Source organism: Indicator indicator, chromosome 2, assembly GCF_027791375.1.
Source record: "Indicator indicator isolate 239-I01 chromosome 2, UM_Iind_1.1, whole genome shotgun sequence".
Taxonomy (NCBI): domain Eukaryota; kingdom Metazoa; phylum Chordata; class Aves; order Piciformes; family Indicatoridae; genus Indicator; species Indicator indicator.
The window spans coordinates 42441154-42456185 of record NC_072011.1 but is presented as its reverse complement, the minus strand read 5'-3'; the positions used below and the strand labels follow the sequence as shown (position 1 = coordinate 42456185).

At 37.1% G+C, this 15032-nt stretch overlaps 1 protein-coding gene across 1 annotated transcript in view; it reads left to right on the top strand.

The window, feature by feature from the left end:
• The window catches only part of BTBD9 (BTB domain containing 9), a 109306-nt gene extending 94517 nt beyond the window's left edge, over positions 1-14789 (top strand). Inside the window, exons 9-10 of the mRNA XM_054396403.1 lie at positions 10035-10113; positions 14595-14789. Of these exons, the coding sequence (XP_054252378.1) occupies positions 10035-10113; positions 14595-14789 (274 nt within the window). The remainder of the gene's footprint in view (positions 1-10034; positions 10114-14594) is intronic.
• The last annotated feature ends 243 nt before the right edge of the window (positions 14790-15032 follow it).

Below are 15032 nucleotides of genomic sequence, written 5' to 3'. Positions count from 1 at the left end.
GCCCCTCCCAGGTACTTGTAAATTCTGTCATCCTCCTTCTGTGACTGGTTGCTCATACAGGCTCCCTCTCCCCACCCCTGCGGAAAACAAAACAACCAAACAAAAAAACAAACAGCAAAGAAAACCAAAGCCCCAACACATTTGGGTCCCAATTTGGTCTACAACATGAAGCAAGTCTGGAGAAGTCCATCATTTTCACCAACTGTTGTCATCTCTGCTCAGTGTAAGACAAATGATAATTTTCTTGCTAGGAGGAGAATACTACTTCTCTCTTGATCCAGTTAAGCAGAAGGTTTTTTCCCCAATCAGTACAGGAACCAATTTGCAGCTCCTGGATAAAGGTCTCCACAGTGTGGATTACTGCTTTTGTATTATGGAAGGATCCTGTGGCAGAACACTGGATTGCTTTCACTGAGTCCTAAATATTTTCTCTTCTGCAAAAGTCTGTCCATGCATGCGAATACCCACATGCATGCAGGCACACAACATACTCATGGGCTCTAAGCACCTTTATAAATAAATATTACTACAAAAAGGTTATCGAAATTATAGATGTCTCCTGTGAAACTGGTCCATTTGTCTCTCTGAGATAAGAAATGAATGCCAGATACTTGAGCCATTGTTTTGCAGTTTGTTTACTTTGAAATTCATAAACCCAATGAAAAGGACATGCCCAAACGTTCATTGGCTGGATAGTAAGTTACAGTTTTGTCTGTAGGTCCTTCTTACATGCAAAGCTGTTAAATATAGCAACTGTTGACATCTTATATAGTCAGGAGGCCAGTCAGATACTAACATATAGAGTCTTGACGTTTGCCCTAATGAGAGCTTTGATATTCAGGATCTAATTTCATTCGAATTCTGAAAAATATACATTTGCTTATGGTATCCAAAACAGTCTTCAGTGTTGCAAATATTGTGTTGAGGTACATGTAGTATTAAGACACTGATTTATTCACAGTAATGTTTTCTACCAGGGCAGATTATATCCATGATTATCACAAAATGGAAGAATTATTATATCTTTAGGTTCATCCTTTGGGAATTTCTGCACTGTGTGGTATGTGGTATGTTTTTTTAGAAAAATACTCAGTCATCTTGTTTCATGTATTTGAGGAGATGATGATTTCTTCTGCTCTTTGCTTTTCTATCACGCTGAGTTCCCACAATAAAAAGTCTTTTTCTCAGTACCTGTGCTGAACATCCTACTACCTAATTTTATTGCATTATTTTTCTTACATCCAAGTAAATAATTTCTTTCTTGATGGATTTCAAACACTTAATCCTTCTAAAGTTATTCTGCCTTTTCCCTGTTACCTTGGTTGCTACTTAAACAGGTTTTGCCTGACTTTTTGTGCTGTTCATCATGAGTAAAGTTTCGTCTGTTTTTAAAATTGTATTTGTGAATTTTACCCAGCATTTTGTTTATAAGGGTACACAGTTACAAATTACATACTATAATTTATTGTATCAGAAACTATTGGGAGGGGACATACATTTTTAAATGTTCTATAACAGGGTAGTGGAAGCAAAAGTATTTGCTATTTTTATCTGGTTTAGGTCACTTTGGTCTTATGTCTAAAATTGCTGCAGTCATGGATGCAGGTTCAGATTTTTTTTATAGGCAAGCCTCAGTCTGAGGTCACAAGGCTCTGTTCTGTAACCTTGAGGTTAATAGATAATTCAGTGTGGTAAGAGGGTTACAGTTTTCTTCCCTTCCATTAGCAAACCTCAGCATGCTTGTATCGCTGTTAGGAGGAGGCACATGCCGATTTACTTTTTTTTTACAATTTTAGGGTTCTTAGAGACTGCTTCAATTTACTGCATTCCTTGGAGGTTTGACATGTCAATTAGATGTTATCGACAGTAATAGAAGGGCAGTCACCGTAAGTGTGAAGTTTTTACTCATGGGCCATGAAATCACACCCAAGGGATTGTAAGACAGAAGCACTATAAATATTGTGTTAGTCTACAGGCTGCAAAGGAGCTGATTGATAGGGAGCATGATTCTGTTTCCTGTCTCTAAAAAATATTGCTTATATATTTGCCTTTAATCAGCTATTCCATCGGTATGAAAAGTTACATAGATTACAAGCAGTTGTAGTAGGATTATGGGAGGGAGAAGTCTTAAAAGCACGTTAATGTGTTGGATGGCTTTTTCAAATCTTTATCTGTGTGAACATCAGGAACAGTAACTGTTGGTAATGAGTAAGCACAACAAAACTAATTCAGCTTTTAGGTTTGTGCAAGCTTGTCTTCTGCATGTGTGCTCTGACATACACAAGAGTATGCAAGATGCTGTCACAGAGCAAGCTGTTCAAGTTCACAGCCTCCATCAGCCACTCCTGCCATCCCCTAAGGATGTATGTTTAGATACTACATGCACAGTTCTTGACATAGCTTAGAAATTTGCTACATGGCATTCTGCCAGACAGTTGCCAGCAAATTGGTAATAATTTTGTTTTGTAAGATGTTTGCATTTAAACTTTGTTTCTGGAAGTACAGAAAGTCAGCCATTTGAAGAAAAAGTATGCTTATGCATGTGGCTTATGCAGTACAAAAGTGCTATTGGATGCCTACATTTACAGGTGGATATGTTCAAAAATTGGTTACTACGTTTACTTAGAAAAATAATTACTACCTTTTAGTTTTACTGTTGCTCAGTTTGACTACATTTAACATTTTCTTTGTTTTCTAATACAGCAAAAATTGTCATCACTGAAGCTGTGAAAGCAGTGGTTACTATAGCCTTTCACATTAGAAGTTCTGTAAGGATGTCAGGAAGTCTGTATAGACTTCATTAGATGTATTTTTGTGTCTGCTTTATCAAGCCCACATTTGCTTTCTACAACAAGTCACATACAATAAAACATTTATAGCCATTCAGTAAAGTGTTCTTTGTGCTTGGATTCTTGGAAGGGCTCAACCATAGGTCAGAGTCAACTGCAAATTTTATTCAGATCCTTTCAAAATGCTGTTCTTTATGGGATACATATTTAGAATAAAAACTGTTGAGGGGAGTTTCCAAGTGGGAATACATATTTTCACTTGTTAATATATAAAGCTGATATGCAACAAATACTGTGGCAGGTGGTTTTTAGTGTTTGTTATTCTCACATTTATTCTAGACTGTGATTATATTTCTCGTACCCATTTATATTATGTCTGCCATTAGTAGTTCAAGTCCTTTTTGAATTTCCTTAATAGACTCAATAAAGTATATTTGCTACCTTGTCAATGGTCTATGGCAAAATTATAACCAAGATGCATTATTAGGTGAGTTTTGCCTCTGCTTCAGAGAGCTGCAGAAAGCAAGCCTTTACTTACACCTTACACCTTACTTTTGCTTCCTTAGAAGTGTGACATTTGACAGGACACCTTTTGAGGCAGTCACTTTTTTACCTTCTTTGCTGTGATGGTGACAGCAAAATAGATGGAAACTCAGGCTTAGATCTCATTTTTCAGTTGAGGTAGATCAGGAGGAGAACTGCACTTAATTTGGCTTTAATTTAAAACCCAAAGCATAGGTCACCTTTGCATCCTCATGATATTTATTTCTCATCCTTTGTTTTATTCCCTCAATGGCTTGAGAGGCTGGATGGAAAAGGAGTGGCTGAGCTAGCTACCCTGTTTGACTTCCATGTTTTGTGTCTGACTCTGAATTACTATGTTAAATCACTGCTTTAACAGGAGAGGGAGTATTACTTCGCTTTACTGTTTAGTGCTGTTATGGTGGAAAACCATATATTTTTATAGACAATTTATAAGGTAGCTGTAGACCTTTTTGGTATTTCATAAAGAAAAATATATAACAATAACTGTTAGAGCATTTTTACTGCATGCTTCTTGTGTTGATTTTTACTACACCACAGTAAAGTATGGCATTCATTAATAAAGCAAGGAGTGTAACCCATATCATGCAGAACATACTGTGGTACTTCTTGAGTCTCAGCTTGCTTATGTGTAAGTGCAACTCTTATATTTGGCAGTATCATATGCTAGTTTCTTGTTGTCTTTTTTACATCAGTACAGTCATCAGATTGATGTATGGAAAGACAGCACAACTCTTCCTCTCTTTTTCTGTCATCTGCTGTGTTCCTTTTAAAAAAAATACAGTCACAGCTGAAAAAGTCCACATCCAAATAAGTGTTTCATCACTCACTGTAGAACAAGACATATGCAGATGTGGTGGGTTGACCCTGGCTGGATGCCAGATGCCCATGAAAGCTGCTCTCATTCTCCTCCTCAGCAGGACAGGGAAGAGAAAATTTAACATAAGGCTTGTGGGTTGAGATGAGGACAGGGAGATCACATAAAATTACTGTCACAAGCAAAGCAGACTCGGCTTGAGGAAATTAGTTTAGTTTATTATCAATTATATCAGAGTAGGCAATGAGAAATACAATCAAATTTTTAAAAACACCTCACCTGACACTTCATGCCAAGCTCACTCCTGATTTCTCTGCCTCCCCCCCCCCCCAGTGACTTGGGGACAGGGAATGGGGGTTACAGGCAGTTCACCACATGTTGTCTCTGCTACTCCTTCCTCCTCAGGGGAAGGACTCCTTACACTCTTCCCCTGCATGTGGTCCTTCCCATGGAGTACAATCCTTCCAGGAACAGATTGGTCCAGTATGAGTCACCCACAGGTTTACAAGTCTTGCCAGCAAACTTGCTCCAGTATAGGCTCTTCTCTCCATGAGTCTACAGGTCTGGGCACGAACTTCTCCAGTACAGGTTTCCCAAGGGCCACTCTTCAGGCAACCACTGGGGTTCTCCATGGGCTGCAGATGGGTTTATGCTCCACTGTTAACTCCAGGGCCTGCAGTCAGACAGCATGCTGTCTCAGCACAGGCTGCAGGGGAATCTCTGCTTTTTGGCCTCTGGAGCACCTCTTCCCACTCCTCCACTGACCTTGATGTCTGCACAGTTGTTTCTTTCACATATTCCCACTCCTGTCTCTGGTGCCAGTTGCCATTGTCCAGTAACTTTTTTACCCTTCTTCAACGTGTTGCCACAGAGGTGCTGCCTCTGTCCCTGACTAGCTTGGCCTTGGCCAGCATCAGTTTGTCTTGGAGCTGGCTAGCACTGGCTTTTTGAGACATAGGGGAAGCATCTAGCAGCTTCTCACAGGAGCCACTGCTGTAGCCCCCATCCTGTACCTTGCCATGCAAACCCAATATAAAAGACATGCATTAGAAGGCAAAATGGAGATTACTTGCTTGGAAAACAGCACTTTTCAGAGAGCGTTTTTCTTCTTGGCATGAGGAACAAAAAATGAGGTTGTATGTCACTTTGGAAAATGAGAAGACACAATGGCTTAGTATAAGCAAGCCATGATACGAGTATGGTATTATTATTACAGCTTGATTAATGCTAGTTACATGTAACAGCTTTCTCTTTGGTCTCACATCTTTGGCCTGAACTTGGATTCAGTTATGAACAGTGCTGCTCTGTTGATCTCACAGTGTGGTAGTATTCTCTAGTGGCAGTAGCTCATTAGAAAACCTCAATAAAAGGTAAGCTTCCACTTCTTTTTTAATTTGTTCTTTCTGGAAGAGAAGGAAAGAACAGGAAAGGATCACTATTTATATCCTATTATATGTAATAAATCTTTAGAAAGATAGCAGCTTTTCATAGAAATAACTAGGCAAGGATTCCAAATGCTGACAAAGTCATTAAATTCTTTAAGGGGTAAATTGCTATTTTGGAGCTATAGATAGCTTAAGCAGTGGCAAGCCATTGTTATAATTTACCTGGACATCAGCATTTCATGCATTCTCCTTGCAATAGCCTAATAAAGAAAAAGACAGGAAGAAATATGAAAGTAGAGGGGTTTCTAATGATTTTCTTCTTCCTCTGAATAGAATATGTTCAAGAGATTGTAGGATGCACAAAGCTATTGAGTTTCCAGTGACAGCTGTTGCTGTTGGAGAGATGAAAGCACTTGGCCCAAGAGTCTGTTTATATGTTTGAGCAAGAAAGTGATTTTCATTGCAAGGAGCTCTGAGTCAGGCAGAGGCAGAGAATAAGAGAGCAAAAGATAATTATCTAAATTATGTTCAGGCTATTATAGAAGACGAATATAGTTAAAATGTAATTAAATATGACAGGCTCACAGGATGCAAGCATGGCTTTGGAATGCTAATCATCAATTACTGCATCTCCGTAGGGGAGTCAGGCAGAACAAGAGAGTTAGAAGTCTGTTGGCTGAGATGAGATACAGAGTGTTAAATAAAACACCACAGGACTGTAACAAGGCTAATTTCTTTTGGAAAAGGGAGCTGTATTATTAGGGGACTTTTGCTAGCCAAACAACTTACAGTGCTGCACTTCATCTTGAGGACCCTGGTATAAATCTGAGTAGGCTGCAAGGCTTCTCTTAGAGATGTAAACCTCATCTTGAGGTAGTGATTATTTCTGTTGTGAAAGTGATGACCAGGAATGCTGCAGATTGAGCAGCAAATCTCAAATGAATCAACAAGCAACACAGGTGTGAAGGTGGGGGGGGGGGCGGAATTCAATACTTCCTGAATATTCAAAAAAAGGTAAACTCTGAAAAATCAATTTGTTACAGGGACACTAAAAAGGAGTAAGAAGATCTAGAAAGTGCAAAGACAACAATGTCAGTTTATGGGGGAAGTAAATCCTGATAGTTTCTTGATGACTGTGTCCTAGGTAAAGACAGTGATAGTATGGCCACAAGCTTGAAAGATTTGTTTGCTTGGCATATGGGGGGAGTAAAGTGAAGAAATGCTATCTATTACACAGAAATATCTAATCCCAGACCAAAAATTAGGTGCTTTTGATGTATTTTAATGCTGCTGTTCCTGGAATGCAGTGACTTATGTATGAGTTGATACCAGAACTATGTATAAAGTTTAGAGGAAATCCTTGTAAAGACCATCAAAAGCATTTTTGAGGGTAGAAAGATTCGCTCTTTTCAGGAAGGTATAAAATAAGCACTTGGACATAGCATGGCTACACAAATGGTATGGCTAAAAAATAATTTGTAAAATAAAATTCCTGTGGAGAAACTGCATTTACTGCAGTAGTACCAGAAGAGATAACTGGTAGTAAAAGAAGAAGATTAAAAAGGCTTACCTGTGATGTCTCCAATGTAATCAAGGAACACCACTGAACAATGGTTATAGCTTGATACATAAATAGAAGTCTTACTGAATTTGTTATATCAGCAGAAAATGCAAAAAGAGGGTAGATATGCCTTGATTGTCAGTAATCTCTCTTCCCATATGGGTATAGTTACACTGCATAAATTATCTCTTTACTGCATAATTGTATCTTTGCTGAGAGATACTGCTCTGTATATATCAGTGTTCTCAAAAGTACTGTTACAGCTACAACATTTTAGTGAGGAAGGTTTGCCTTACTTATTTCAAAAGTGAAGTTTTCCAAATCCACTTGGGTTGATTTGTTACCTTTTTTTTTTTCTTCTTGATAAGGAAATAAAAAAGAGACCTAATTTTCTCACTATCCTATCAAATACTAATTCTTTAGTGATAACATTCTTGAATTTTAATAACTCTTCTACAAATTGTCTATGAATTTGGCTCTCTTTTTCCAGTGGAAAAGGAATAAGATAGACATGTTTTATGGAACAAAATAGTAAGTAATCTGTGGACCAAATTTCTTGAAAACCCTATCACCTTTCAGGTCTCACATCCTCAAGATTTTTTTGTTTGGTTGGTTGTTTTTTTTTCTATCTTCTATCATAATATTATTAAAAGGATACTTAGAATTCAATCCTAGTAACAGCATTGTAGCAGAAAATAAGGACTTGTAAGGCAGTGGAAAGTAGAACAATTTAGGAGCTTCCTGGAGGAGCTGACCTAAACGTTTATCAAAAGTATCTTCAGAGGCCTTTTTCTCAACCTCTCTTACTATCTGTTGTACTCTTCACCTGTGCCTTCATGTAGATGTATTGGTTTCCGTGTTGTCACCTGATGCAATGGACAATGGCATTTACTGCTACCTTCGGAAAATCTGCACGGAATGCTCATAGTGCGTATTTGACCATGCTCAGAAATACTGTATTTATATTCTATTCTGTGATCCCAGTTAACCTATCTTCTTGTCACAGAACACAAACTCTACTGTAGAGGCTAAGAAGGCATGGATTGTTCTTAATAGCGCCTTTAAGATTTTAAACTCTTATTTAGAATAGCTTTAAAATATTTTGTAAATCATTAAGTAGGGAAATGTGATTTATTTTTTTTTTTACATCACCACTGTTCTTGCATAGACTGCATGTATGTAAATGTGAAAGCATGTGCATGATACAAGCTATGGCAGTACTTTGTTGTGAGATAGAGCATTGCAATCAGCCCGTTGTCCAGCCATTCATCTTTGGGACCCTGTATTTTGAGGTAACGAGTTATGTTTGGCCATGAAGATTAACTGCCTGGCTGTACTCAAGTAATATGAGAAGAAAACTCAAGAATTGTTCTCCTGCTAGGGGAGAAAAAAAATACTTAAATCATAGCAATCTTTCAGGTCTTGAGACAATCCATTCTCATTTTATATTCTATTTAGTTTGAAGAAGCAGCCTGAGCTTTAACATAAGGGCATAGCCACATGAGGGATACAAATAAACCATGCCGTTAGATAACCGCCGTACCTCTGAGGAGTGACACAGACCACACCTTTCTGTTATGATGAGTAACTCTAATTGCATCCATTACTTCATGCAGTAATACTACTAAACTACTTAAAGTTAGGTCTTGGTTGGGCTCATAATATTCTTTAAGCAAATATAACTTGACAGCAGTGATAAAATAGATGACTAAATTAAACCCAGAAATACTGTGTTTGTGACAAAGAGGTTTTTTCTGATAAAGGAAAATTCAAGTGCCTGACAGTCAGCGAGCAAGCTGTTCATACTGCCAGGTTTTGGGGTAGTTTTTATTTCAGTTTTGGTTTTGTCTTTTGTGTCTCACATGAACACTTCTAAAGGCGTTCCGAACACATTCAGGAAAACTACCCAATGTTTTTCTTTTGTAGTGAATAAATCAAGTTTACTTAACTACATTTTATTTCTGAAGTCTTCTGTGATAGTGTCTAATTTTGTTAAAAAATGAAATTCTGTATCTAGCTTTCATGATTTATGAATATAAAATAATTTAAATTCTAATGTGTTTAAGGACTAACCTAGTATAGTGGAAGACTGGCATCAAACTGAAGCATCTAATTCCTTTTTTTTGGTTTTGAGGTTTTTTGTTGGCTTGCTTTGGTTTTGGTTTGCTTTCTCTTCCATTTTACTGTCAATGTGTTTTGCAAGCACCAAGGTATGGTAGGCGTTGGGTTCTTTTGCCTACTGCTCATTAGGCTATTTGAGATGTTGTACTTCACCCAGATCAGAAGAGTATGATTAAGAAAGATTGTAGTGGTTCCAATGTACGTCTGGCATTCTCAGTCTAGCCCAAAAGTTACTCTCAACCTCTGGGGACTGGTATGTTCTCCTCACTGCCTCTGTGCAGGATGGGGAAATCCTCAGAACCTTCAGTGTGAAGAATACTTTAACTCAATTTACTGAAAGGATCTTGGCCAACACAAGGGAAGCTTAGCTCCTCTGCTTCCATTGCTCCACTTAGAGTGGGAGGAGTTTATTTGATGGTTTGGCTGGGTTTTTTTCCCTAGGGCTGTACTTTTCTTTAACCATGCTCTGTTGATTTCTCATGAATAGTTAACAGATCAATGCATTTACTTTTATCTCATCCTTTATCTGATACAATCAATATTATTCAAGGATTTTACACTTTGATTCAGCCATTTTTGCTCCTACCATTTTCTTGACTTCAGCAGAAGTGTGAGTATTGCTCCAGCATAGAAATTACAGTAGTAGAAGTTATGTATGAAAACACATAAGCAGAGTCAAGGCACTAAAAATTAAAAATGAACAAGGAGTGATGGAAATTTATAAGTGATAATAGTGCATACTGTCACTCTGTGTATCTTGTGCAAGCTGTTGTGACTGTGTTAATATTTGTATGTCTTCCTGGATTTTTTTTTCCCAGATCCTGGCAAACAATCACTTTTGATAAGCAGCCTGCGTCTTTTATCAGAATAGTCGGAACTCACAACACAGCTAATGAGGTAAGGAACTTTTAAGAAAATCTATATTCTCCAGCAACAGTACTGCTTTTCATATCTTCCACTGCAACTGATAATACCTTCTAAAATGTACTTGCTTCATTATTTTCGCATTGGCAATCTAGCAAGATAAGAATGAATGCTCTTCTCATTTGCATATTTGTGAACGGTTATCGTCTTCCCTACAGCATTGAAGGGCTGTTGCCCATCTGGGGGATATTTGAGGGGTTTTACAGACTAAGTACAGTAAAGTGTTTCTGGTGTTGGTCTTTTCACAATGCCATCAAACATTCCTATTGAGTTTGGTTTTAAGTCAATCTTTCTTTTGATGAATGGTGTAAACACCATTTTAGTGCACTAGAGAAGGGTATATGGGTCTCTGATTACTTGGGTTTATCACCATTATATTATCACCATTATATTGGGAAAAAATCTCATTCTTCACAAGCAAATCTTACTTGCATAAGATTATCTTATCATTAATTTTCATATCTGGTAGATCACTTAAACAGAAGTGACCTAACCAGGAGACTTTTTTAAGTTCATTTTACACAGAAAAAGTATATTTTGCTTTAACAGACCAAGTGCAGTATAATCTTTTTCTTGTTAACTTGTGCTTCTGTCTTTTGTAAATGTTGTGTATTGTCTCCGAAGTCCAGATTTAACAGTTGACTTCAATGAAATGATTTCCAATATGTGAATTTAAGAATATATCTGTCTTTGTGAGATTAGGACTTTATATGGTGAGATTGAGAGGCATCAAAAGTTGCAGTTTCTGTGTGTATGCATGCATGTCTGTGTCCCACACATGTAGCTCACCACAAAACATTGTACTTTCACACTTTATGAGGAACTGCCTCATGCAGTGCAAGTTCAGTTTTAGTGAGTTCTTAGAAATACAGTCAGAAGCTGCCTCCAGAGTTGCACCTTCATGAAGAAAGTCTTTCCCATTACTGACTTATATAGACAAGTCTTTGCTCTCATGCCAGCTCTGTAAGTTCTCATGTCTTTTTAAAAGAAGAATGAGAATAATATTTAAACTTAGCAAGTTTAAATAATAGCCTACAAGAAACATTACCTCCAACTTTTAATTCTTAAAGATAGCTTTAAGTCATGAAGAGTAATGGGTTTTTAAACATAATTCTAATTTCAAATTGGTTACTCTTTCCAAGAAATTCATTATCCTGTGTAGTTATTTATATGCATAATTATAGTGAAGATCAGTATGTGCAAATTGAAGCTACAGTGTGCTGCTGTGCAAGGTCTTTTCGTCTTTTGACTTTAAAATCTGTAAGCCAACACTAATTTATTATTTAATTTAGTTTTATAGTGTTTTTCCTGAAACTTGTAGAAGAGGAACATTGTCAGCATGCACATATTTTGTTATAAATTTTAATATTCCAAAGAATGCAGCAAGGTATTTTTCATATTTCAATTGAAATAATAATGTCACCCAAGCCTTGGTTTGTTCTGGAGTCTAGCTGGTCTCTTCAGTAAAAACCCAAGTAGTTTCCAGAATTATTTTTCCACAGCTGATTGTATTTTATGTCAAACCATCCTATATTTTAAACAAAAGATGCTAATGACAGCATATTCTCATGAAGAAATTTTACTGTAATAGGTACAAAAATACTCCCTACTTGTCCTACCAACAGGTACCTTTGAACTTTGAAGCACAATATGTGCTTTCCAAAGAGAAGAGTTTATTGTTTGGAATTGAAAAAAATAATTCCATAAAATTTCTGTATTTTGTGAATTATTTCATATTTGAAATTCATCTTTTCTTGTGCTATGTTTTCCAAGTTTTGAAAGACACAATGTTCACAGATCTTTTTGACCTGGCATTGGAGTATCTTTTGGTATGTTAGAACATGATGGAAGTGTTTTCTTAAGCACCCAGTCATCCTTTTATACAGAAAAGGATTTATTTTTTTAGTGCTTTTCATCATTTATTTGTCAGACAGGCCACCTGATACTTTGTGTAAGTTTTATCTTGTTATTCCTCTTCTGTATTACAGACCTGGAAAGGGCACCTAGTTGCTAATGTGAGAGCTTTATCTTACAAATTACTCCACCAGTGTAGATGTAATTGGCCTTCCTGCTTTGTGTGTTGAACCTTTCTTAAAATATCCATGAGAAGTATAACATGCCATTCATCAGAGAATGGTGCAGAACTGTCATCTCTGCCTTGTGAGAAACACATGAAGGGTTGGTGTTTTCAGTAATGCTGTTCTGAAATACATAATTCCAGTATTAGAAGCAGCACATGACCTTAATTGTACTTCTCTGTCCTCTGCTTCTTTCACAAGCTGTATTCTCTATGTGATGAAGTGGCAGAGTAACTGAAAATAATGCTGTAAATTCACAGGTTTGTGCCAGGTGCCAAGTCAAACACTTAAAACTTTAGTATGAAAGAACTGGTAAAAGTCCAAGTTAAAATATAAGAATTGGGTACATCAGACCTTATAAACTAGTATTAATTTCAGTGATATCCATACTATATTTTAAAAATCATGCATCACTATGTAAAGTGAAGTTTTACTTGAGAAACACTACCAGCATGGAATACAGTAGAAATACAGAACCTTCTGATTGTGAGACCCCCATCCCATTAATTAGACTGTACTGCCTTTCAGGGAAGGCAGCAGAGGTGCACAGATGAGATAAATGTGCTTTTCAGCAAGTCATAGAGCCATAGAATCATTAACATTGGAAAAGGCCTCTGAGATCACCAAACCCAAGCCCTGACTCTGATAGGTGCAGCTGGAAATTGACAATAGCTGCTATTTTAAAAGTATGGGAGTGGGACGAGTATAAAAGGAGTTTGTCGAGAAGTGTAGCTGAATGCAAAAACTGTTTCTCAAGAGCTGTAACAGATGGGGAGAATTGATGCCACTGCAGAAATCAGCTCAGCTTTAGGAAAGAAGTCACCAGCAGAAACGCAGAGAAAAAACATGTTGTGCACATGTGTATGTGTGTGGGTATGGATGTAGATTCGTCATCTGTTCCTTTGTGTTTATATAAAGGGATAGCAATGCATCTTTATGTGAGCATATAGAGAAATATAGACATGCATCGCTCTGTATCTGTATAAAAACAGCAAGAATTCTTACACTGAGAGGCAGAAGAAAATATAATGGGGATAAAGAAAACCCAGGGATTGTGAATTTTTTTTTTTTACTCGTTTCATAGATGCTGTCAGAATTTGAATTAACTAGCTACCTCCTCAGAAAAGACCCAGAGGCTATTGCAGATATGTCATGTCATTGCAGATGTCTGCTCAATGTGCACTTGAGCAGGGACAGTCGAAAAGAATAATAGGATTTTCAGTTGTATTGAAAAACTGAGAGAAAATAAAATATCCTGTAGTCTTGTATGAATATCTGGTATACCTATGTCTTGTATACGGTGTTTGATTTTGCCACATTAACTTGAAAGTGTCTGGGAAAGGGCAGGCTAGATTATAAACATTTACCTTTGTGAGAAAAGCTTTGAAGACATGATCTGCTTGCACAAGGAATGTTAGAAGATGCCACAAAACCATACAAACTTCATTTTAAACAATAATTTTAAAATCAATTACTGTTTAAAATTAAGTTTTTAATACTCATCAAGCTTTAACTATAAAACTGCAATGCATGAGAAAATAGCAAACTTTAAATTGGTATGAAAATTATTTATTTTTTTAGTATGTGACAAAGCTGTGCAATTTGTAGTAGTGAGAAATCATGTGGAAAGTAGTTTTGCAACAATTTTAAAGAGTTCCTCCCCCTTCTCCTCCCAGGCACTTCAAGAACAAGTAGAAGTAAGAGTAAGTAAAGTAGAAAATAATTTGGAAAAAATGCTTAAAGAGATGGTCCTCTTACTCTAAGATACAGACACCTGTACAGTGGTCCCAGGTATTGTTTGAATCATCAAAAAATTATCACTCTTTGAAATGGAATATTTCATCTGATGAAGCGGCAGCCTCCTTGGACACTCTGAATGCCTCTCTACCTACTCCAGGATATGTATTGCTATTACAGCAGAGGGCAATCTTGAAATAGAATCATACTGGTAATGATTTAAATTTCATTTCTAGTGTGTATGAACATTTGGTCTTTTGAGGAAGTAATTAGATCATAAGATATGTTTAAGACACAATAATTGTTGTCATCTGATAGCATGTAGTAGATATTTGTGCTACTTGGCAAAGAAAAAAAATCATTTACAAATCTCTTTTACTTTGGAACTATGTTTCTTATTTTTAGTTCCCTAAGTAAAGGTTGGTATAATTTGAGGGCTGCCTTTTGCACCACTTATATTATTTAGTATTTATGACCTGTGGACAGATGCTTTTAACCTCATGGTGAAACATTCTAACTTGACTAAGTACTTTGGCACTGATCTGGCCTGCATACTTCCATATAGACTTCATCTTACTTTGATCATGCTTTTGTCAGCATTTAGTTGTTTTGATTTATCTCCTTTTTTGTTCTCTGCAGGTGTTTCACTGTGTGCATTTTGAGTGCCCAGCACAAAACGGTACCCACAAGGATGAAAATAGTAAGGAAGTGGCAACAACAGAGTTGGGAACTGGTGGACAACAGCTTGGTTCTCGCCCTGTTCGAGCTGCAAGCACTAGTTCCCTGCATTCCCCTTCTGGATCCACCTCACGTTCCCATACTCACCAACCGTAAAGGAGATTGAAGGAGAACCTTTGCAGCCCCACTGACATATGAAATTATTCAGAACCTTCTTGTGCTGGCACCTTTCCTTTCGTTGTGAACAAAGGGGACCATGTCTGAAATCTGGAAATGCTGAAATGGAAAAGGCTTTTCCCATGGAAAAGGCTGCTTCACTCTCCTCAATTTGTTCAAATCAGGCTGGTCTCCAAGGGGTGAAAAAATAGGTCTTCAATCTTCATCAAGTACCCTATTAAC